At 34.3% G+C, this 26,081-nt stretch overlaps 1 protein-coding gene across 4 annotated transcripts in view; it reads left to right on the forward strand.

The window, feature by feature from the left end:
- Positions 1-7,257: 7,257 nt before the first annotated feature.
- The window catches only part of LOC127726517 (balbiani ring protein 3-like), a 47,615-nt gene continuing 28,791 nt past the window's right edge, over positions 7,258-26,081 (forward strand). The window contains exons 1-10 of one of the 4 annotated variants that reach the window (XM_052233885.1): positions 7,258-7,368; positions 8,807-8,897; positions 11,190-11,265; positions 16,316-16,435; positions 17,369-17,518; positions 18,883-19,005; positions 20,244-20,360; positions 22,231-22,353; positions 24,023-24,148; positions 25,185-25,310. In XM_052233885.1, coding sequence (XP_052089845.1) covers positions 8,837-8,897; positions 11,190-11,265; positions 16,316-16,435; positions 17,369-17,518; positions 18,883-19,005; positions 20,244-20,360; positions 22,231-22,353; positions 24,023-24,148; positions 25,185-25,310 — 1,022 coding nt within the window. In that variant the 5' untranslated portion in view covers positions 7,258-7,368; positions 8,807-8,836. The remainder of the gene's footprint in view (positions 7,369-8,806; positions 8,898-11,189; positions 11,266-16,315; positions 16,436-17,368; positions 17,519-18,882; positions 19,006-20,243; positions 20,361-22,230; positions 22,354-24,022; positions 24,149-25,184; positions 25,311-26,081) is intronic. The other 3 variants (XM_052233884.1, XM_052233886.1, XM_052233887.1) reach the window with 3 other exon arrangements.

The following is a 26,081-nucleotide window of genomic DNA, read 5'->3' on the forward strand; positions in this document are numbered from 1 at the left end:
CGCGCTTGTCGTCCTAGCCACGATAATTGCACGACCTGATTCTGTTGATATAAAAAAAACGGATGCAATAACTCCTACCTGTAGTTCAACCATGGACACACATGAGCAAAACCTACTTCTACAATCTTCAGCTGCACTGTATCGATTTGGCTGATCAGGCTACAGTTTTAGTTATATGAAGGAGAAGACATACTAGACAGCTTAGGTCCTGTTAGGTGCGTCCTTAGCTTTCTGTTGAAAGTAGACTCCAGTTTGGGGATTACGACCGACTTATGAAAGAATTAAGGATGGAGGATCAACAGTCATTCTTTGATTTTTTAAGAATGCCTCCAGAAATGTTTGATGAACTTCAAAACAGAGTAAGTCCTCGAATTCAAAAGAGAGACACCCGATTCAGAAAGGCACTAGATCCCGGTCTGAAAGTTGTTATTACCTTAAGGCACTTAGCTTCTGGCGATAGGTATCAACTACTTCAGTACGATTTCAGAGTCGCGCGCAATACTGTAAGTACTTTTATTCCTGAGGTTTGCCAGGCAATTGTACAGGAATATAAAGATGAAGTCATATCCTGTCCAACAGGAACAAAAGATTTTCAGAGAAGATGGAACGTGCCACACGCTTGTGGCGCCCTCGACGGAAAGCATGTTGCTATTAGAAGGCCGCCTAAAAGCAGATCCTTGTTTCATAACTATAAAGGTTTATTTTCGTTAGTGCTCCTTGCCTTGGTGGATGCAGACTACAAATTTTATGGATAGATGTAGGAGGATATGGTTCCATGTCGGACGCCCAGATTTACAACGCGGCAGAATTAAAGGAGTGTTTGGAAGATAAGACTATTGGATTTCCAGAAACAGATCTCTTACCTAATGACGACCTGTACATGCCATACTTCATCTTGGGTGACGACGCATTTGGGTTGAGAACTTATTTGATGAAGCCATATTCTAGAGCGCAGTGACAACGTAGTGGAAACGTAGTGGAGTCGTGGTTCGATCGTAGTAGACTCGTATTGAGATCGTAATGCGATCGGGAAGGTCTTGGTAGAAGCGTACAGAGATCGTGTAAATCGTGGTAAGGTCTTATTAGACGTAGCAAGAGCGTGACAAGATTGTAACTAGAACGTGTTACTATCGTAGCAGCTTATCAGAATCATAGCAAGGTCGTGGTATGAACGTGTTGAATATTCAAGCCGACCATACCACGATCTCACGGCGATCTTATTTTTTTATTGATCGTAGTGGGATCTTCATGGTGTTGGTCTAGTGTGACGGGGGGTTAAGCAATAATCCGCCCAGAGTTTAAAAAGTTGTGAAGAAATAAAACACAACCAAATTCTTACAGTACAAAATCATTATGATTCAATCACGTTTTGTTTCTCAAAACTTTTCAAATCAAAATGGATAACGAATATAGATACCGAAAAAAGGGGGAAGTATGATGAGCCCATGAAACTACAAAAATACTATAAATATCCAAACCATTAAAGGTGGTACATAACACTACAGGGATATAACTATGTAAAAATCACCTGAACGTTTTAATCATGTTCTATTGTTAAGAAAATATTAAGCTTCTCAATGATCAAAATTAGTGTTTGTCAAACTGCTATATATCCAATGAATTTTTTCCGATAAAGTGTGTGGTTCTAGTTTTTTTAAATTTTTATATTTTTGTCAAAGGGTCAAAGTGAATATTTTGTCAAAATTTTTTTAGTCAAGGTGTTTGGGACCACCTTAATAACATTTGAAAGTCTAAAGATTTGTTACGGTATGAAAAGGAAAGGCTCAACAATGATCGGTTATGATGCTTGTTAAACACAGATAATTTCGAAACCTTAGAGAGATAAAATTTTATTAAAAAAAAGCGCTGTGCAATACTTACTTATAAAACGTATCCAAATAAAATAAATGTGCTGTTCCTGTGCTTTTTATTTCCCAAGTGCGTTATAGGATTTTGTGTAAAGAATCAAAACACCAAATCTCATCCTATGCTTTAATACGGAAGTGTAATCGAGGCAATTATTTTTATCATTAATGGATGATTTATCATTGTATAAGTAGATAAGTGCAATAAAACTATAACAAAGTACTTGACATAATTTTTTTTTAATGTTACATATTTTTAAAAATATTCTATAGTAAAAAAAAAAATAAACGCTATAATTGATCAATACAAGATAAAATTATCTGAAATAAACTAGAATACTAGTCAATATCAGGGGCGAATCCAGGATTTTTGAAAAGGGCGTTAGTCCATAAAACGGATTATATATAAAATATTTTTGGATGATTTTATGCTAAAAATTTAAATAAATCGTAAAAAATATGACGTATTATTACGCTCCCCCTCCCTCCTTGCATCCCTCACTGATTATCATAGATTATTTCCTGATAGAGGAAACGGTATTTTCCCTTTTTGTGTGTGTCCATACAAAATGTCCGCTTGAAGTTCGATAAATGTTCATCCTTCCTGTACCAGATTACCACAAGATATATATATATATATATATTTGACTGTTATATAATAGATATGGATTATTTACTTTATGTATACACGATCTAAAAATACCATTGCATGTTTATTTTCTGATTTAAAACCGATGTTACCTAATTAAACATTAAACCACTCACTGAGACTGTCGGTGCAGGGGGGTTGATTAATTGTTGCATCAATGGATAATTATGTCATCATGCATATTCAGGATGATAAAATATGAAGAGTTAATAAAATGGGTAGATTCTGCTAGGTGGGAGGACAGGGATGAAGGCCGTGTAATTTGGACTGATTCTGGAAAACAATGGTTTATTTCAATCACATATGTACGAAATCGATGTTGCAAGGTTCATTTCATCATCAGTGGCGTAGCTTCGATTTGGCAATGAGGCAACTGCCTCACTAAATGTTTGACCAAGAAAAATTTAAGAAAAAAAAATGTGCAATTATTATTTTGTAGTATTGGATGGTTATAAACATTTGACTTCTCTACTGTTTACACAAGTATTTCTCCCTCCAAACGTAAGACGGATTGGAATAATTAGTTCAACTCTTTCAGTGTAGATACATATATCTTGTTTTAGCCAGGAACACCTACTCAATAAATACACATCAAACAAGAAGTTCTATAAACTGGCACCTTTAAGATGACACCATATTTGTTACTTTTGGTGGAATAGCTAGTCAACAGAACGTTAGCGTTCCTATTGAAACAAATGTTCTCCTTTTTTCACCGACTTATTCTTTAAATTTATTCGTATGATTCAGACTTCATATATATAGAGTCTCCTGGAATAGAAGAGAAGCTAGCATTATCTTTTACGTTCCATTATGTATGTACTGTTATCTCACTGAATAACTAAAATTTGGTGACAATGTTGAGCGTATATAAATAAGGTATGACTGCCAATGAGACAACTATCCACCAAAGTTCAAATAAAGTGGATGTAAGCAATTATCTGCAACCGTACGGTCTTCAACAATGAGAAAAAACCATACTGTATAGTCGGGTATAAAAGGCCCCGACATGAAAAATATGAAACAATTCAATTCAGAAAACTAACTATCTATTTCTTTGAACTTGAAATACAGGATACCACATATACAGTTATGTCTGCTTAATATCTAGAATTGGATTTAAAAACTGACAGATAAGTTGAGAAAACAAAAGAGAAAATTTCTTCCCATTGTAATTCTTCCTTTTTTATAGTAAAACCTGAGTATGGAGTATATACCTCTAAGATCAAACTCTTATAATGATAATAGTGATAAAAAATCGTTTCTTTCAATGAAGCTGGTGAACCAAGGGTTCTTAAGATAAAGTTGTAGTTATCACTTGTTTTATTGACGCCATCATGAATTGATCATTTATGTTACATATGGCCAAGAATTTTTTTCAAAATATCAGTAGCCACAACCCTGTCTTTTTTCCCAAATTTACGGCATCACAGAATTATATTTATCAACTGGTTTTAACTTAATTATTACATTAAGCAAAACGACGGGTTCCACTTGTGGAGCAGGAACTGCTCAAGTTACCCTATACCAATGCATCTGCTTGAGTTCCGTTCTTTTGTTTTTTGTGGTTCGTGTTGCGGAATGATTTTTTTGTATTGTTTGTTGAATAATTGTCTGTCTGTTGGGTCGCATTTTTTTCTTTTTGTCAGGATGTTGTCTATTTTTTTTATTTTTTTTTTGGTCTGGGTGTTGTCTAATTTTTTTTTGGTCTGGGTGTTGTCTAATTTTCTTTTTTGTCAGGGTGTTGTCTATTTTTTCCTTTTGTCAGGGTGTTGTCTATTTTTTCTTTTTGTCAGGGTGTTGTCTATTTTTTTTTTCTGGTCTAGGTGTTGTCTATTTTTTCTTTTTGTCAGAGTTGTCTAATTTTTTTTGGTCTAGGTGTTATCTAATTTTATTTTGGTCTGGGTGTTGTCTAGTTTTTTTCTTTTCTGGTCTAGGTGTTGTCTATTTTTTTTTTTTGTCTGGGTGTTGTCTAATTGTTTTTTTAGTCTGGGTGTTGTATAATTTTTTTGGGTCTGGGTTTTGTCTAATTTCTTTTTTTTTTGGTCTGGGTGTTGTAATTTCCTTCGACTTATGGTTTTTGATTGTCCTTTGGTATCGCCTCTCCCTCCTTGATTGCAATAAACGAGTCTTCATTTAAGGAATGACTGTAATATTTTTTCTGTCTATGAAGAAATCACATCAAAAATGTGGTGCACTCTGAATAACCCGCGTAGCGGGTTATTTTAAAGTGTGCACCACATTTTTTATGTTATTTCGAATAGACAGAAAAAATATTACAGTCATTTCTTATAATTTAATTCTATATTCCATTTTAGACCTGAGTAAACCATGAAAAAACGTCGATGACGTCACGGTCACATGACAAAGATATGTCTATGAGCTGATAAACAAAACAAAGTCAGCCAATCAGTAGACGCGTTAAATCCAAAATTAAATTATTACGCTATAACTTAACTTCAGTAAACAGCTAATGCATATCCTTATTTCAAAAAGACAAGCGTGAACCTTCCATAAAACGACAAGTATAAAAATAAGGAGATGTGGTATGATTGCCCATGAGACAACTATCCTTCAACAATGAGAAAAACCCATACCGTATAGTCGGTTATAAAAGGCCCCGAATTAATTCAATTGATAAAACTAACGGCCAAATTTATAACAGAATTATTTACGAAAAACAAATATGACCCACATGAACCAATGACATCCACTGAACTACAGGCTCCTGACTTGGGACAGGCACTTAAATAATGTTCATTATAACAGAATCTTTTTTTTTCAAAATTGATAGCATTAAATCTTTCGACATCGAAACGCTACCAAAACTTCTTTGCTGAATCAATAAAAAATAAAAAATAAATCTATAGAAAAGGGTTTACTGCAAATGTGTGAACAATCAAAAGGGAAAAAAGATAGAAAGATACAAATGTATTTCTTGTCAGAATGAGACATTAAATCCGGTGCCTCGTATAGGGAGCGTGCTACACTAAAGAATCCTTGCGACTGTACATTAAGGAGTGCCTAGGTGGCATGTTGCATGACAGTATTTCTGCCACTATCCAGCATATCCTCTTTTTAGTGGCAGTCCAAATTTACCCACACGTTATCCTAGTTAGCCGTTTGTTTCAGAATCAACCTACTGCTCGATTTGTTGTTTATTTGTTCTAGTCCTAAATATGTATAAAATATTTGCCGCTGAATGCTAAGTAACATAAAAAAAATTACATTTTAAATGCTGAAATTGTTTTTTAGACACGGGAAGTATCCTTGACTTATGCCCTCCAAAGCAGCATTGGGGTTCTTGACTTCCTTCGCCTCACTAGAAATAAGGGCCCAGCTACGCCACTGGCCATTAATCAATTTGCAAAGACAGTTGCCATTTTGATATTCGATGATTGATTGATTGTTGTTTTTTAACGTCTAGTGGCAAATCTTTTATGCATGTTCACGACATATCAACATAAATACAATAGGCAGGTCCTGTTATATAGGCCGTCCGGCATGGTAGTGGGCGAAATTTGCATTGCAAAATGAGTGTATATTGGATAGGGACTTGCAATATGCCACCTACGGACCCTTCAAATAGTTGTCGCAAGTGTTTCATGAGCTCCCTACAAGACGCATCAGTTAACGTACTTTGTTCAAAGGGTGATAATGGATGTATGACTGCTTAACGTCCAGTGGCAAATTAATATACATATTCAAGACGATAACATGTTCATGTAATATGAATATTAACCCTGCTTTGTACTAGACCGACACGCTGAGCCGGATTTTCTTTAACGTGCTAGTTCACAAGGTAACAGTTCGCAGGAAGACATGTCATCTTACCCGGACACATTATTCTGACTCCGAGCTGACCAATCTTTGCTCTTGCTCCTTAATGCCGCGTGTTTAGCGCGGAGAAGCAGCAAATATCTTTTTTAAAGTCTTTGGTTTGACCCAGCCGGGGTTAGAACCCATGACCTGCCGCACTCGAGGCGAACATTCTACCTCGAGACCACCGAGGTGGTTTTCGTTCAAAGGAAGATCTTTTCTTGTCTGTAATAATGTTTCCGTTTAAATAAAGTATGACGGGAGATTACGAAAATCAAAATCTCATTCCATCTTTTTACTGAAGGAACACATTTGAATAGGAACCAAAAGCTGTAATCTGTTATCAGATCATTAACATTAGATACAGATTTTAAAACACGATGTATACGTATTTTTATTAATTTATCTGTATACTTCGACTAGGGCATTTAGTGTAGACATGAATATGCATGATGGATAATGCATTTATCACTGCACGTTTTGAAATCAATAGTAAAACAATAAAATGTTGTAAAGTTTTGAAGAAAAAAAAACATTATTTTTTAAAACTTTCTTCCCTAAACACAATAAGAGCTCTTTTAAGTCGGTTCCTATTAATTTGTCTTTATATCGCATGTTTTACATTGTTAACATTTTCGCCATTAAAAATCAGCATGTAAAATAGCTAATGTAAATCATATATCTTCAGGAAACGATTTTCGCAAACCTGTTGCAAGGGGTAAATCTTGTTTAACACAATAAATAATCGCTTTAACGGATTAAATCCCTATTCAAACCATATGAAGCAATCAAATTGCAAATAAATTACAGAAAACAAACTAACCAACCAACATATTCATTTTTAGATTTGCGTTATACATATTGTAATGATATACTATATTATATAATATTGTGCAGAGACTGAAAAAAATTCTATACAATAGTTTTCTACGACAAGACGGATTATTTTTATATTGGGGGAAATGTATTGAATGAAAATCCAAAAAAATATCCGTGAAATTTCACAAACGTCACAAACAAATGGAAACATTTATCTAGGTAAGTTGATGTTAAAATAATATTAAATAAAAGTTACTTTTTTTTATATTTAGTCTCATGATTTAAAATTGACATACAACATGCGTTAGGTAAACACCGATCTCTTGCTAGAACAAATATTCCCTGTAGAGAGAAAATCTTAATTGTATTAAAAAAAACCACACAAATCAGCAAAAAATATATTTGAAATTCGATCGCACAACACCTGTTTCTGGCAAAATCTAAATCAATTAAGCCTCTGACCAAACGTACCATAAGCCAAAAAAAAAAAACGTATGCGAGCATAAAAAGGCCTTAATGTGAAGGGTAAATTAAACATATTTAATTTCAACAAATTACTAGTAGTTATTATTCTGGCGTAAAAATCTAATGTCTATGTCCTAAATTGACCAACAATTTAACTGAAAAATATTGAAATAATACAAACATTTAGACAACCCTGAGTCACACCAAGATGTATGTTAGTTAACTCTGCTGGAAGTTTCATATGAATATGGCTTACAGTTCGAGTCAACTATATAATAAATAGATTTTAATAAATAATCTGACCGGAAGCGAGAAAACGAAATAGTTCCCATATGCCCATATATAAGAAGAACAACACCATAAGCACGGCAAAATTTTAAATCACCACAAAACACGATAGAAATTAGTTTCATTTGCAGTTCTCATCTTTTTGTGTTTGTCGTTGGCATTTCATCTCTACGTCTTTTCATTATAAAGTATCGTGCCAAACTAAACTAGATAACAATGAAGGAGGTGCCTTATGATTACCAATGCGACAGCTATTCACCAAAGTTAAACTGACATGGACTTATGTAATCATATTCCACTATACGACCTTCAACAATGAGAAAATCCCAAATTGAATAGTCAGGCATATTGTTGGTTTTCGATGCTTTGATGCAACATTGTAAGACACAAGTCATGTTGTTCAAATATTTATTAAAGTACAAGAATATATATATCCAAATGTTATACAAATATTTGGTGAATACCCAAATCATCCCCTTGCCACCACTTTTCACAAACACACACAGGCACAGATATACATAATGGAATGGTTGTTTAAGCAATCGAAAGAAACACTCCATTTTGTCGAGCTGATCATGTGCAGTTTGGCAGTTTGCAAGTATATTAACGTTTCGGTTGAATGTTCAATTATTTGATTTGTTTTACTATAAATAAATACACGCTAATGTAATATAAAATTTTCTTATCTTCTCAAAGATATGTTATGATACTAGTGTCGGTCCTTCTGTATGTTTGTTTGTCCGTTGAATTTAAAATCTTATATTTGCTAGATTTGACATTGTTAACCATCAAGAATGGCATTATGTATGATTGTAGTATTGAAAGTTGGGAAGGGTATCTTTGATCTTTGTTTCAATCATTCTCCAAAGTCAAATAAAATTAAATGAGATGTTTTCTTCTGTAGAAAAATATTGAAAAGACAAACCTGAAGAATATGAAGTTTGTATTATTATTGTTAGCAATGGTTGTATCAAGTACAGAAGCTTCAAGCCAAGGTATGCAAATAAATGACCGATTCCATACACTGGTAATTTTAAGGTTAAAATGAGATACCGGTACAAAAATGTATATGTCAATATGCCAACAACTAAAAAAAATAACTGGATGTCAATATTCAGTCTTCCACAAAATGTATACAATATGTCAATCTCGTTCCAAATCGCTTTGCGTCTAGACAAAATGTGAATATAAAAGCGCCTCCTGAAATACTGCCATTATCACTGAATTCCCCAACATAACAACAAAAACAAAACCCAAAAACCCACATTGGAACCGTTACGTAGTGCTTAATAGAGCTTTCTTACAATTTGACGATTTGTACGGTTGACGAATCATACGTTAGACCCGGTTGAGGGATCTTCTGTTTTGACTCTTTTCAAAATATGACATATCTTTGTAATCATAATCAATGCTGTCGTGGGACTTCGATGACCTTTCGCCTGAATGTTTGTCTATGTTAGACCATTACACTGCATGCAACGACACAGGTCAAACTTGAATTTCGTGTGACATAGGAATTTCTGGATATACGAGGTAAATATATAATTCCACCAGGGGAAGGAGATAACCCAACAAAATTTGCTTAACAAAGGCCTCGTCAGAAGAAAAAAAATACCCCTAAAAATAAAAGATTGTGCTCAAACTCCCCTACACCAAAAAATAAATAAATAAATAAATGAAAAAAATACAAAGGCAAATATACCCCCCCCTCCAAAATTTTTTTTTTTACCTAAAACATTACTTCCTAAATACTTTTTTATTTGCACCCCCTAGTAAATTCAACAGTGAAAATATGGCGCCAAAATGTTATTGGTCTCGTTTAATAACTTTTATAGAAATTGCCCGCCTCCCCCTGTTTATTACTGCCTGTTACCTTGTGCGGAGAAAATACACCGAGTCTTTAATACTCACCCATGGATTCTTTTTTTCAGCGTGTAATTGCGTTTTCTTCCAAGCGTGTTTATTGTTAAATCATCAGTATTGAAATTCAGAATATATGTAGTACAAGATCATTTATTTGTAGGTTCGTGGACATTTATCCTATATTCATCTTCTAGTATCTAAATCAAAACTTTTTTTGTGATAATTGTTCCACTGGAATTGACACGGGATTTCACGACTTCGCTCGATTTTGTTTACATTTGACCTTTAAATTAATGGAAAGAACTTCACAAAAAATCATTTTTTTTTCTGTCTCCCAGTTTTTTTTAATTTCCATACCTTGTTGCATCCTTGTCTGGCAAATCTTGATGATTCACGTTTACAATTTGATGATGGCATACTCCTTAATATATAGAAAGAATTAAGAATTTTGTCGTTAAATTTAGGGAGCTACCATTTGATTTTTATGGGTGGGGTGGTGGGGAGAGGGGGGGGGGGGGGGGGGGGCTAGGATTAAAAGTTTTGTCCTGCATTTTATTTTAGTTATATCTCTATCCTGCCTTTTTATTTTTCACTCTATTCGGTCCTGCCTTTTTATTATTAATTTATCCTGACTTTTTTTACATAAATTGTCATACTGCCTTTTTTTTTGCCAAGTTGCTCATCCTGCCTTTTTTTTTACTCAAAACCCCTGTCCTGCTTTTTTTTCAAATTTAATCCTAGTCCCCATAAAAATGTAACTCCCTTAGAGTATCATACTTCAAGAAGTTCATTAAAATGTTCCATTGTGTTCATAGTTTAAACATTTATAAAGCATGCGTGAACAATTCCCGCGCAAATGTGTGTAATCGTGGTTAACATAAGCAACATGTTGGACGTACGTGTATTTTAAACTATTTTTCTTTATTTTTAGATATTAAATGCGAGTTTTATATGCGACATACTTAAATTTTTAAAGATACCTTTGATTCGGAAGAGAATGCGGTTTTACCGGATAAAACATAGACTGAGTTTTATCGTTGGAATGTAATACATGCTCCCTGTACGTTCGTTCGTACCTTTCGTTAAAATGTAAGAAAGCTCTTGTACTACATATCGTAGTCTAGTGTCTAAAGCACGTGTTCTGTCATTACCTACCTTCACAAAAACGATAAACATCAAGCATCTATCGAAACTTCCAAAACCAGAGTCTGGACTAAACTAGGAAACCGCTTACAGTTTGTTCTTATAATATTGTGCTGTTGTGCGACTGTCCCATTTGGAGGGGGAGTGCATAACTTCCCCTGCTATAGCAATTACAATAGATACTGAATATAAAACGTTTAGCACTTGAAAAGTCATATATAAAGCCACAAAATGTGTTCAAATAAATTTTTAACAATTTCCTATTACAATATTTGTTTCAGATTGTAATGCTGACAGTGGGAAGGTGTGTGGAGAAGATATGATAACGTATCATAACGAATGTCATGCATCAAATAGGTTTGTATAGAAAAAGGTTGCAAATTGTAATACTGACAGTGGGGAGGTGTGTGGAGACGATATGATAACGTATACAAACGAGCGTCGTGCATCACATAGGTTTGTATAGATATGGGTTACAGATTGTAATACTGACAGTAGGGAGGTGTGTGGAGAAGAGATGATAACGTATCAGAACGAATGTCATGGATCACATAGGTTTGTATTGATATAAGTTTCAGATTGTAATATTGACAGTCGGGAGGTGTTTGGAGAAGATATGATAACGTATAAAAAAGAATGTCATGGATCACATAGGTTTGTATTAATATAGGTTTCAGATTGTAATTTTGACAGTGGGGAGGTGTGTGGAGAAGATATGATTACGTATACAAACGAATGTCATGTGTCATTTAGGTTTGTATTGATATAGGTTTCATAGCGAGTGAGAATTCGATATCGCTTGATATCAACTCGAGATATTTAATTACAATATAATAATAAACGAGCCTTCTGCGAGTTTATCGTTACTATACAGTCCGCCAAAAGTTAAGCACCACCTAAATATAACTGTCAATATTTTTTAACTATTGCGAAAAATATATTTATGTTTGGTGTTATGGAGTTGCCTATTGCATACACTAGGAAAATTCATTACGACCAAAAAAATTAAACTCCGATATACCCGCCAAGCAACCTTTTATTAAAGGTCATCTGCACTTTTACAAATACACTGTTTCGATGCCTTTAAATCATCTTCCTACTGTCCCGCGTACAGGTGAAATTTGACCTTCACCAAGTCACTGTGAAATACTTTCATACATTTTTTCTCGGATCAAACTTTTTTCTTTCCCTAAAAACACTAAACAATTTATGTGTTTTATAATTAAATTAATCGATGTATACTTTAGATTTTATAATATAGATATATTGAATTAAAAAAAAAAAGATTTTAACACAACCTAAATATTTTTATGGTAAACACATCTAATGTCTAGTTAGTTTCTTATGCAAACAATTAATATTTCATTTTTTTTTTAAAGATAATAGTATAATCAGTTTTGTAATTTGACACGTGTCTTACGGTTCACTGATTTTCGGCAAAATGAATGAAAAACCGGCACGTGCTTAAACATTGTTCAATTGTTCATTTATTTTGTGATTCTTTTTCGATAGAATTTGGAATTTATGCATTAAATATCAATCTCTACCATGATATGAAATTTGTTTACATGTAATAGCACCCCATCTAGTCCTTAGTGGCATAATATAAGTCCTTAGTGCACTAAGGAGTCCTTAGCAGGTTTTAGACGCACTGTACTAAGGTGATTAAACCTTAGCTTCTTGTATGCCATGTCTTTAATTTTGACAAAACGTATTTAAATTTAATTAAAATGAATTTTTACTGCAACTTTTTAAAAGGTTAACAAGGATTGCTATGAGAGTTTTATTATCTGTATTATATTAAATTCTTGGTTTTACAAAACAAAGGTGTCATTTTTAACATTTATTAAGTTGCTTTATTTACTATTTTATATATATTTTGATAAAAAAAATGTTCACTGCATTATTAACTAATCTCGACTGACACCATAAATCTATACCAGGCTTAAGTTAGTGGTGAAAATTGTCCAGTAACCATAAAATATATCTGAAACATTAAAAAAAAATTGAATAACATTTGAGATATTTGAATAATGGTTGAAAGTTCTAGTATTTCTGATGTACATAGCAATGTGAACATGATACCATGTATTTAAAAATTCATTTAACGAAAACTTAATTTATTTCATGATGTTTTTGTAATCCAACCAGAAATTACTTCCTTAAATCACCTTGTTTTATTTTAATTTTAAAGGTGATATATACGGAGCCCTGTTGGTCTCACACAGATTATTAAGTGTCTTTTAAAGTCCAGCGCTGAAGATGTGTAAAGTCTAGCGCTGGAGATGTAAAGTCTAGCGCTAGAGATGTAAAGTCTAGCGCTGGAGATGTAAAGTCCAGCGCTGAAGATGTAAAGTCTAGCGCTGGAGATGTAAAGTCCAGCGCTGGAGATCTAAAGTCTAGCGCTGGAGATGTAAAGTCAAGCGCTGAAGATGTAAAGTCTAGCGCTGGGGATGTAAAGTCTAGCGCTGGAGATGTGTAAAATCTTGCGCTGGAGATATGCAGAGTCTAGCGCTGGAGATGTAAATTCAAACGCTGGAGATGTAAAATCAAGCGCTGGAGATGTAAAGTCTAGCGCTGAAGATGTATAATCAAGCGCTGGAGATGTAAAGTCAAGCGCTGAAGATGTAAAGTCAAGCGCTGAAGATGTAAAGTCTACCGCTGGAGATGTAAAGTCAAGCGCTGGAAATGTAAAGTCCAGCGCTGGAGATGTAAAGTCAAGCGCTGGAGATGTAAAGTCTAGCGCTGGAGATATAAAATCAATCGAATTATACGAATTCCAAACAAAAAGAAATTAGAAAATTCAGCAAAGAGTCAGAAACTCACTAAAATAAGTAAGAAAATACCAAAACGAGAATAAAAAATTTATAGACGGAAGAAGAAATGAAGCACACTATGACCAGCAAACAACCATTAGATAGCTGATAGTGGGGGCATAAAGAACCCTCAGATAGCTGATAGTGAGCATAAAGAACCCTCAGATAGCTGATAGTGGGCATAAAGAACCCTCAGATAGCTGATAGTGGGCAAAGCGAACCCCTAGATAGCTAATATTGGCATAAGGAACCCTTAGCTAGCTGAAAATGGGCATAAAGAACCCTTAGATAGCTGATAGTGGACATAAAAAACCCATAGATAGATGATAGTGGGCATAACGAACCATTAGATAGCTGATAGTGAATAGAATAGAATAAAGGTTGGCGACTTTGGCGAACAGTATTGATTTCATAAAGGTTGGCGACGTTGGCGACGTTGGCGAACAGTAATGATTTCGTTGGCGACGTTGGCGACGTTGGCGAACAGTAATGATTTTGTAAATGTTGGCGACGTTGGCGACGTTGGCGACGTTGGCGAACATTCACACAATCCTGTACCAGAATGCAGCTTTCTAAAGGTTCGTTATGCCAACTATCAGCTATCTAAGGGTTCGTTATGCCCACTATCAGCTATCTGAGGGTTCGCTTTGCCCACTACCAGCTATCTAAGGGTTCTTTATGCCCACTATCAGCTATCTAAGGATTCGTTATGCCCACTATCAGCTATCTAAGGGTTCGTTATGCCCACTATCAGCTTTCTAAGGGTTCGTTATGCACATTATCAGCTATCTAAGGGTTCGTTATGCCCACTATCATCTATCTGAGGGTTCGTTATGACCACTATCAGCTATCTAAGAGTTTGTTATGCCCACTATCAGTTATCTGAGGGTTCGCTTTGCCCACTATCAGCTATCTGAGGGTGTTTTGTTCTTTGCTGCGTAATGCCCACTATCAACTATCTAAGGGTTCTGTATGCCCACTATCAGTTATCTAAGGGTTCTTTATGTCCACTATCAGCTATCTAAGGGTTCTTTTTGCCCACTATCAGCTATCTGAGGGTTCTTTATGCCCACTATCAGCTATCTGAGTGTTCTTTATGCTCACTATCAGCTACCTGAGGGTTGCTTTATGCCCCCACTATCAGCTATCTAATGGTTGTTTGCTGGTCATATTGTGCTTCATTTCTTCTTCCGTCTATAATTTTTTTTATTCTCGTTTTGGTATTTTCTTACTTATTTTAGTGAGTTTCTGACTCTTTGCTGAATTTTCTAATTTCTTTTTGTTTGGAATTCGTATAATTCGATTGATTTTACATCTCCAGCGCTAGACTTTACATCTCCAGCGCTTGACTTTACATCTCCAGCGCTAGACTTTACATCTTCAGCGCTTGACTTTACATCTCCAGCGCTAGACTTTAGATCTCCAGCGCTGGACTTTACATCTCCAGCGCTAGACTTTACATCTTCAGCGCTGGACTTTACATCTCCAGCGCTAGACTTTACATCTCCAGCGCTAGACTTTACATCTCCAGCGCTAGACTTTACAAATCTTCAGCGCAGGACTTTAAAAGACACTTTATAATCTGTGTGAGACCAAAAGGGCTCCGTAGATATACATTCAATTTGTATATATATATATATATGTGTGTGTATGTATAACAGTTCTTAAATTAAATTTGATGAAATACAATAGATAGATACAAATAGTAGGTCTAGGTTGGTTAAGACTTTGTCGAGTATGGTTAAGACTTGGTCGAGTATGGTTCAGACTAGGTCGAGCATGGTAAGACTTGGTCGAGCATGGTAAGACTTGGTCAAGAATAGTTAAGACTATGTCGAGTATGGATCAGACGCATGTAAAATTGTTAATTACTGGTCGAGTACAAGTTCAGACTGTTAAGTATGGTTCAGGCTACATTCGAGTAATATCAAGTAAATTTCAGACCAATTCAGACTGGTCGAGTAAATATCGATACAGTCCAGTACAGGCCATTTCAGACCTTTACAAGTTTGTAGTGATATACGCCATCAAGACAGTAGCCAAATAACAAAAATAATCATAAAGACAACGATTAGGTAGTGTACTAGTATATTCAGAATTAAACGAGATGCCAACCAATCTATTTTAAAAACCAATTTAGAAATATGGAGGTCGATGTTATACATGAATAAAACGGGGTATAAGATTTACATCAAAGAGACAGATACCCAACGATACAAAACCCTAAAGGACATCTAGAGGTCAGTATTTGATTTTGATACAATGAGAGGTCATTTCTGGTTTGCTTATTCTTTTGTGGACACATAGATGTACGCTTTATAATTGAAAAGAGGATATGTCTGAATTGATGTTTTTCAATTATGAATATTTATTTCTGACGTTTAATTATTCACTGAAACAGATTTTGTGTATAAACTGTTAACGTTCTTGTCGATTTGTTTGGGAGTTCAAATGATAAAGTGAGTTCCCATAATGGCAAAGCATTTCTGATTTGATCAAGCCTCATCATTTTTAAAATCTGTTTTTTTTGTTGCTCTTTTTGATATCTGCTTTTTTCTTGTAAGACGACAGATTATTTGTATGATTTACAGAGGTGTTGCGGTATCGTGTAAGGGAAACTGTCCATGTGGATGCAAATGTTCCCAGCAAAGACGACAAGTTTGTGGTCAAGATGATAAAACATATTGGAACGAATGCTTTGCCAAATGTGCGTAAGTAAGGTATATTGGAATTAATGTTTTGCCAAATCTACATAAGTTAGCCATACAGAAACGAATGTTTTGCCAAATCTGCATAAGTCATCTAATCAGAAACGAATGTATTGCCAAATGTGCGTAAATATGCCATACTGAAAGTAATGATTTGGCAAATATGCGTCAGTAAGCCATACTGGAACTAATGTTTCGCCAACTTTGCATACGTAAGTCATGTTGGTATGTTTGTGCTGGCAGATATGCTTAATTATGCTCGACTAAAACTCAGTTGTCTTACCCGAATGATGAACGCACAAATGTCAAATTCGAATTATAGAAAGAAAAAAAAAACAGATGTTTGTCTTGTGAATATACTATAATCATGCAAACTTTGCAACAATAAAATGTTTATTTTGAATATGTATACCAGAATGACAGAACAGCAAACTCTTGTGTATACCATAGTAGAAAGATTGCATTAAATCTAAATTGTATTGAATGTAAGCACTAGTAAGCTGAAGGCAGGATACCAATTGACATCTCTGTTAGTCTCCATTATATAATGAAAATGTTTTGATTATTTTTATAACATTTACAAGAATTTCATTTAAAAATAATAAAGAGGATTCTCTTAATTATCCGTCTAATCAGGCTCTTAGTTTTCTCGTTTGCATTGTTTTACATTTGTCTTTTCGGGGCCTTTTATAGCTGACTATGCGGTATAAGTTTTACTCATTGTTGAAGGCCGTACGATGATATATAGTTGTTAATGTCTGTGCCATTTGGTCTCTTGTGGAGAGTTGTCTCATTGGCAATCATACCACATCTTCTTATTTTTATATGTACACATAAACAGTATAATGCAACACACATCTAAATTTGACTATGCTCTACATATGGATCATGATAAAATACAGATTTTCAAACGTAAACTACACCATGTATTTGTAGAGAGGTGAAAACCAAGTGTTACATGCATTGTCCCTGTCCTTATGGATCTTACAAACACGTGAAGCCTCCTTGTCGATGTAGTCGACAGTACAAACCTGTGTGTGGGGCCAACGGTAAAACATACATCAACAAGTGTAAAGCAAATTGTAGGTAGGTATCTTTGTACAGTCGAAGCTGTCTTAACCGAACCTCTTAAGATTTTGTTCGGTTTTGGTAGATGTTCGGTTATATCAGGTTCACAACTCATAAAAGTTGTTATGATTGGACTTAAGAACATGTTTGGTTTAGACAGGTTTTCGGTTTATTCAAGATTCGTTTTAGACAGGTTTCACTGTATATAGAACTTTTAATGTCTATATTGATCGATGTAACTCAGATTCAAACTTTTCTTACTGATTTGCTTGTCGTCATGTGGGCATCGAAATAATGATACTTTACTGATTAAAAAAAGTTTAGCAACATATATTTTAATTGAAAAACTTTGAAGTAAAAGTTTACAAAGTTGCGGAAGTAAATCGTTGATATTTTTTCTTTTTGTCGATTGAGAATAACATCTTATGATTTATTTTATTTTTTGGGGGTTAAATCAATTATTCTATTGTTATGTTTAGAAGTAAAATGCATTCTTGAAATACTATATTGAAAACAGTTAGTATAGATGTACCCCTTGTCGTACTGTGATTTTTTAACTTACCGTATGAAAAAGGTTTGTAACGTATTCATGGGGTGGTTGCAAAGTGGTATCATCTCCTTAGAATCCAATGCTGGTGTCAGATATTTGATTGTTTGCTTGATATATTCATGGCTTGTCTAAACCTGTGTGAGCTTGTGCCTATCAGATGATTTCCAACGTTTGTGTTTGTAGGCTTACCTTAAATCTATTAACTTGTATCGGTGGTTAGCTGTATAGTTGACATATGCAAGGTTACCAATTCAACACTGTAATTAGATCTTTGAATATTGTTTTATTGGTATTAATATTGATTTTGTTATTAGTAAATTAAAATCAAACTAAATATTATTGTTATATATATGCACACTCATGGCTCTACAATCTGTCGATACCTGTATCTTGGTATTGCACAAGGTCATGTTTTTCTCTGACTGTTCATGACGCTCAAAACTTGCACAGAAAGATATAATGTGTTTTGTACTTTAAAAAGTTATGATAAAGGTAAATGCTGGGTATAAATCAATGAGAAAAACAACCAAAAGACGTCCAAAAGGACAACAGGCAGTCTTCAATAATAGACAAAGTGTCTATACTAGTATGTTGAAGACCGTACTTTGACCTATAATGGGTTACTTTTATAAATTTTGACTTGGATGGAGAGTTGTCTCATTGGCACTCATACCACATCTTCTTATATTTATCTACTAGCTATAAATCGCCCCGAGTCTTTAAATGTTGTAAATGAATTAAACAGAAAACATAAAAGATCTGCCACTAACTTCTATCTACTGTAATGCCATAGTTACCCATTATGCTAAATCAGGATTTAATTGTATTTCAGAAAAGTGCCCGTATCCTGTACAGGAAAATGTCCATGTAAAAAATGTGCATGTCCTAAAGAATATAATCCTGTTTGTGGCGATAATGGTAAATCATATCAAAACACATGTTTCGCTTCCTGCAAGTAAGTTTTAGTATATACCATTTACATCAAACATTAGCATGTTAATAACATATTTTAGGTACACCCTGTGCTTTTACCATCCTGCTAAGCTAGCGTTAAATCTCATGAGATGTTAGACCCGAAAATATTAAGGTTTCTTGTCAAAGAAAGAAAAACTACCGTTTGTGATTATAAAAAACTCATAAATGAACCATTATATCATGTCTTATTCTAAAATATATAACGCACCGATTGCTCATTCTCCTAAAAAGCTTCATACTTGGAATGGCATTTTACACAATATTAATAGGCAGAAAACCTGATAATCGGTTACCAGGTAATCATCCAGTCGACATTTTCCGCTGCTCTACGGTTGCTACATTAACGAGTGGGAGAGTCGATGACGGGGAGGGACTGAATTATTCGGGTTAGATAATCGGTACCGCCCAACGATGAAACCAACACTGGTGATAAATAGCATACGGAAATTAGAGTTCAAACGACCCATCAGATCAATCTTTGGGATTGAATATTGTAATAAACCAGACAATATGGATGAAAACCCGTCTCTATTATCATTTTACCCCGAGAAGTATAGAGTTACGTAGTTTGTTGCTGTGTAACATATTTGTTTTTCGTTCATTATTTTGTACATAAATTAAGCCGTAAGTTTTCTCGTTTGAATTGTAACAGTTTTACATTTGTCATTTTGGGGCCTTTTATAGCTGACTATGCGGTATGGGCTTTGCTCATTGTTAAAGGCTGTACGGTGACCTATAGTTGTCAATTTCTGTGTCATTTGGTCTCTTGTGGAGAGTTGTCTCATTGACAATCATACCACATCTTCTTATTTTTATATTTACGTAGTACACCTGTAAACTTGTATTGCAATTCTGAATTTGCTTGTTCTAATCTTTATTTATTGGTCATGAGTTTGTGGAATTTTCCGAATCACCATAATGTATGGCCTAATGCCAAAAACGTCAAAGCACTATAATGTATGGCTTATTTTCAAAATCGTCAATCTGTTGTGATATTAAGCTTTTCACTTATGTTTTCATAACACGACGGGTGATGCAATTGGAACACGATATGTAGCGTTTTTGTCCTCAATCCTGTATTTCTCTTTGTATTTTTTTGTAAAGTGTTATTTTCGGGGGGGGGGGGGGGTTTTGGGGGGGGTATCATAGTTTTGACCGTATTCTGCGACCTACAGTTTATGATTTTCCTTTTCATAGTTTTTTTTTCTGATTTTCTAGAAACGTAAAAGTCTCGTGTAACCACAAATGCCCATGTTGTGAATGCCCGGCTGACATAACACCAGTCTGTGGGACTAATGGGAAACAATATTCAAATGAATGCTATGCAAAATGCGCGTGAGTACATATTAGTAAGAAGATATACTATTGAATGTCATGTCTACAATTGATTTTGGGGAAAAAAAGTAAACTAAATTAGATGTGGGGTATTTGTCAACGGGACAAGAACCCAGCAACTCCTGTCATATGATGCGTGTTGGTTGCTTGGTGTGTCTGTACGCTTAGCCTAAACCGGTGGTTGGCTTATAGTTGACGCATGCGCATCTTTTTTTTAATAAAAAAAATCACAGAAACTTTCACAGAACGATATAAGATGTTTTGACTTGTACTTTAAAAAATTAAGATAAAGGAAATGTTGGTTTACATCAATAAGACAGTAACTCAACGACAAAAACAACCAAAAGACATCCAAAGAGCAACATACAGTTGTCTTCATTAATAGAAACTCGGGTATCTATTCTACATTTTTTATATTCAAGCTATAAATCTTCCTAAGTCTATATAATTAAGTTGTAAAAAAAATAAACAGAAACAAAGAACGATCTGCCACCAATTTTTATTGGGGAAAGACGGCTTCAAGCCGTCAATTCCCTATTTGGTTGGCCAGACTTCCAAGCTTCTCATGTCAATCATTTTGTTTTTATAGTTGGGAAAACACCTCAAAATTTCATACTAAATTGATGAGGAGACACACAAATGAACAGATTGACTTTAAACACTTTTTTTACACATTTCCCTTCTGTTTCTCGTGAAATCATCGTATCTTGAGCTCTCCCTTACACTATTTACGTTTCTTTTACAATCCGGAAAAATCAGTATTACGAAATATTCTAAATATATCCAACCTAGTGACGTCATGGTTGGAATTCCACACTACGTAGAAGAAGGGATATCCTTTACTCATTATTAAAATCATTCACAGAAATAGTGTACGATTTCAAAATCGGTATTTGTTTATTTAAACATAATTATGTTTGCTGTAGATGATTCCAACATCAATGCTTTAATTTGTAGGCCAACTTTCGCGGTAAACAATGGGGATACATGAGATTGGGGAGAAAAACGACAGTTTTCATTCTTTCTGTCACTGTATTGAGAATCTTCCTCCAATACAGGAGGACCTCAATTGATGAGTAATTATCCACCAAAATAAAAGTTAATGTATCTGAACACTTAAAATTTGACATTTATTATATGATAAGTAGTCTTCCATTTCAACAAAATTTTGTGTACCAGCATAATGGTAAAAAAATTATAAAATTTTCAAATGTTGCTTTTTGTAGTTTAAACATATGTATTCATGAAATTACATATATCAAAATGTAGGATCTTGAAACAAGCTGCACACAGCTTATATCAATCTGATTGATTTTTGTAAGTACATGTATCCCTGTGATGAGAGTTGTAACTGGGAACTTTATCAATGGAAATTTAAAACTAAATAGACTTTTCAGTCCTCACTTTCTTGAGACAGTTGTAATCAATTAAAAATCTTAGAGCACTGTCACAAAAAAATGGAGAATGACCCTAGCCTGAAGTTAAGTGGTACACAAAAAAAATTTGAATATATGGAAGAAGTTATTAAATGATAGAATTCAATTGAATTTTAGATAATTAACTTTCAACTTTCATCAAATGTTTTGATTTAGAAGGTGCCAATCTCTTCCATTGGTCCAAATTGACTCCATGATGAATTCTTGACTAAGGAAATGAAATTACATTAAACAATAATTAATTTCAATATTGTCAACCTTTCTGCATGTTCTAGCTGTTCTTTTGCTCATTCTTTGTATGAATACTATCAAAAGATACCCAAAAAAAAAATAGAAACAATGGCCGTCTTTTCCCTCAGAGCTCTTAAGCTCTTTGATTCACTGTTTTACCACAGTTACCAATTATGCTTAATAAGGATTTAATTACATTTAAGAAAAGTGCGTGTATCCTGTACAGGGAAATGTCCGTGTAAGAAATGTGAATGTCCTAAAGAATATAATCCTGTTTGTGGTGCTAATGGTAAATCATATCAAAACACATGTTTCGCTTCCTGCAAGTAAGTATTAGTATATCTCATTTGCATAAAACCTAATCATGTTGATAGCATCTTATCGGTACACCTTATGACTTTACCATCCTGTTCAACTCATCGTGAAACTAGTGCAATGTTTGACCCGAAATTTTTAAGTTTTCGGTTATATTGTCAAAGGGAGAATATCTATTGTTTCGATTAAGAAAACCACACAGATTTGACAAATGCTAGCTGATAAATCGAGTGTCAGGTTTTTTCCTTGAATAGATATTGTACGTGTGTTGAATCCCCCAAAAGCGTTAAATTGGCACTCGTAGATGATATTTTAAAATACGAATATGCAGAAAGACTGTTGTGGTGCCATATAAGGAGCAGGATCTGATTACACTTCCGGAGCACCTGAGATCACCACGTTTTTTGATGGGGTTCGTGTTGCCGAGTCTTTAGTTTTCTATATTGTGTTTTGTATACTGGTGTATGTCTTTTGGTCTTTTCCTTTATTTCATCATGGCGTTGTCGGCTTATTTTCGACTAATGAGTTTGAATGTCCCTTTGTTATCTATCACCTCTCTTTTAAAAATGTATGTATGCTATTGGACTTTATATATATATGTCTACATTTGCTTAAGAGAAAATGTATTTGTTATTGTGAACAAAACGAGATGTGCGGTATACGACAATAAGATACCAGCAACGCAAATAAGTAAAGTACATCTATAGAGGTCAACATACAGGCTTCAAAAATAAATATCAGGAGTTCGAACAATATGTGCAGCTCGAAATCATACCCAGTGTAAAAAAAAAATTGTAGTGAATTTAACAGTTGACAATCATGTATTATTTGGATATGAGAAAAGACAACATTTGTTTATTTTATAGAGTAGGCCGTTAGTTTTCTCAATTAAATTATTTCATATTTTGGGTCCTTTTATAGCCGACTATACGGTAATGTTTTTTCTCATTGTTGAAGGCCGTATATTTATTTACTACAATTAAGCTTGCGTATTCATTTTTTTCCAATTTTGCAATTATCACAGATTTGTTCACTTGTAAAAAAAAATTATATCATGTATAGTAAGCTGTTTATTTTTTAATAATAATAAAGCATTTAGTTTTTACGAAAAAAATGTTTTGATCATTCCTGTTTTAAGCAGCTGACGAAGCATAATAATATCACAAAGAACAAAAATCACAGCCCCCTCTTCGTCCCAAAAGATCAAAAACTAAACAAAAAGAAAGAAAGAAAGAAACCTATAAAAGACACTAACTGTCTCAAGGCCTCACTTTGACTTTGAGATGAAGAAAAGTAATTAAAGCGCTGTTCCTTTGCTTTGTGTGTGTGTTTTTTGTTGTGCATGTACTAATTTTGTGTTATGGATGGATACCCCATATCCTTTGTTTATCTATCAAAAAACAGAAAAAAGAAACAAAAAGACAAAAATAAAGAAAGTAAAACAAAAACAGTAAAAGAAAAGTAAAAGAAAAAGAAAATGAGTATCAAAACAAACATATAATTATCTATAAATGGTGGATGGTTGTATCATTGGCAATCATACCACATCTCCTTATTTTTAAAAGGATGATCACTGACGGTGTGTTCGGATTTTTGCTTGAATATGGTATAGATCTTGAGATTATGGCATTTAGAATGAAGTAACAGAGATTAAAACAAATATTCTTCATAACATTGCAGGAAAGTTCCAGTTAAATGTCATACAAAATGTCCATGTAAAAAGACTGAATACTGTTCTAAAAAATATGAACCTGTTTGTGGAACGAATAGCAAGACATATGACAATGAATGTTACGCTAGATTAAGGTAAATATCAGTTTTAGATTTAAGTTCGAATTGTACAGGGTCGGCTACAGTGAAAAGAAATTGAGCAGAAAAGAGTAAAAATGGAAAATTAATTTACACTCGTCAGTAATGTTGCTCGATGCATCGTCAGTAATGTTGCTGGATGCATCGTCAGTAATGTTGCTCGATGCATCGTCAGTAGTGTTGCTGGATGCATCGTCAGTAATGTTGCTCGACGCATCGTCAGTAATGTCGCTCGACGCATCGTCAGTAATGTTGCTCGATGCATCGTCAGTAATGTTGCTGGATGCATCGTTAGTAATGTTGCTCGACGCATCGTCAGTAGTGTTGCTCGATGCATCATCATTCTGTATATTAACAAAACAAATGTTTTTCATGATGTTTCTTTTGGATTATTTTGACACACGCAGAATGAAGAGACTAGTAATATACCTTCAAAGTAGAAACCGAATGTAAGAAACCAAGGCTTACACGTACATAGGAAAATGGAAAAAGTACAAGGCAAGCACAAGTCATAGCATTTTTTTAACAGAAGGGTTATAGGGGGTTCTACTTTGAAAAGTGGAGTCGATGTTTTAAAAAGTAGCTGATTAGTAAATCATTTTGCAACTTGTAACTGTCTAAACTAACTTTTTAAAGGGGTTCAACCAAATTTTCAATACATCCTAACACATGACCGATGTCTGGATTGTTGGGATCCTTCACTATTAGCCATTTTTCTCTATTCTTTATAAATTTTGCCCATTATTCTCTGTTGTTTATATTTTAACACCCCACTATTCTTTTCTTCTGTGGACTTTTTTTTTCTTATTCTTTTTTTAATTCCATTTTTCTGTATAACAGGCCCAGTATTCTCTATTTTGTATCTGTAAACCACGTCCAGACCGTCAGGACCGATTGTGAAAGGTTTTCATAAGAAAATTTAAAATTGATCTAAAATCAAAACAAATGCACACGATATAAAAAGAATAAAAATTATAACTTTAGTTATAGATATGGTCCATATGAATATTTCAAATGCAAACTTTGTTTCCAGTAATACAGTTGTTAAATGTAAGACTGAGTGTCCTTGTCCAGAACCATGTGACTGTCCTAAAACCTACAATGCTGTTTGTGGCACTGATGATAAAACGTATGACAGCGAGTGTCATGCTAAATGCAGGTAAGTCTATAGATTTGCATTTTTCGAAACTTAAAGTTTTATCTAACATTTATATTTTCATTTTTATGTAATGGAAAGACATTTGTATTTGTTATCTTGAAGTTTACTTTTTTAAAGTTCTATGTCTTACAACAAATCCAAAGAAAATTATAGTGATGCGAACATATAAATAAGCTTGTTTGTAGTATGCGTTAAAAAGTTCATTAGAACAAATATAAAAAGGTATTAGTTGTTATTGGCTTAGAACTAGCTGTCAGCAATTGCGAGTACTCTCAGATCTGTACTTAGTGTCCTTTCTGTTGTTAGGGATGAGGGGTGGATAAATACCCTGCCACGTCCGGTCTGTGTTTATGTTTGATGTTTTTCTGCTTTGTATCGATCTGATGAGTTCAGCCTTTTTTAACTGATTTTTATAGTATGTTCTTATTTTGTGCTGTTACACCACTGTCCTAGGTTAGGGGAGGGTTGAACGCTCACGAACATGTATAACCCCGCCACATTCTTTATGTGCCTTTCCTAAGTTAGGAGCCTGTAGTTCAGTGGTTGTCGTTGGTTCATGTCTGTCATACTTGTTTTTCGATGATTGTTTTGCTATGAATAAGGCCGTTAGTTTTATCAATTGAATTGTTTCATATTTTTCATGTCGGGGCCTTTTATAGCCGAATATACGGTATGGGTTTTTCTCGTTGTTGAAGGCCGTACGATTGCCTATAATGGCTTACATCCACTTTTTTAAAACTTTGGTGGATAGTTGTCTCATTGGTAATCATA

This window comes from Mytilus californianus, unplaced genomic scaffold (assembly GCF_021869535.1).
Source record: "Mytilus californianus isolate M0D057914Y unplaced genomic scaffold, xbMytCali1.0.p SCAF_18, whole genome shotgun sequence".
NCBI classification, from domain to species: Eukaryota; Metazoa; Mollusca; class Bivalvia; order Mytilida; family Mytilidae; genus Mytilus; species Mytilus californianus.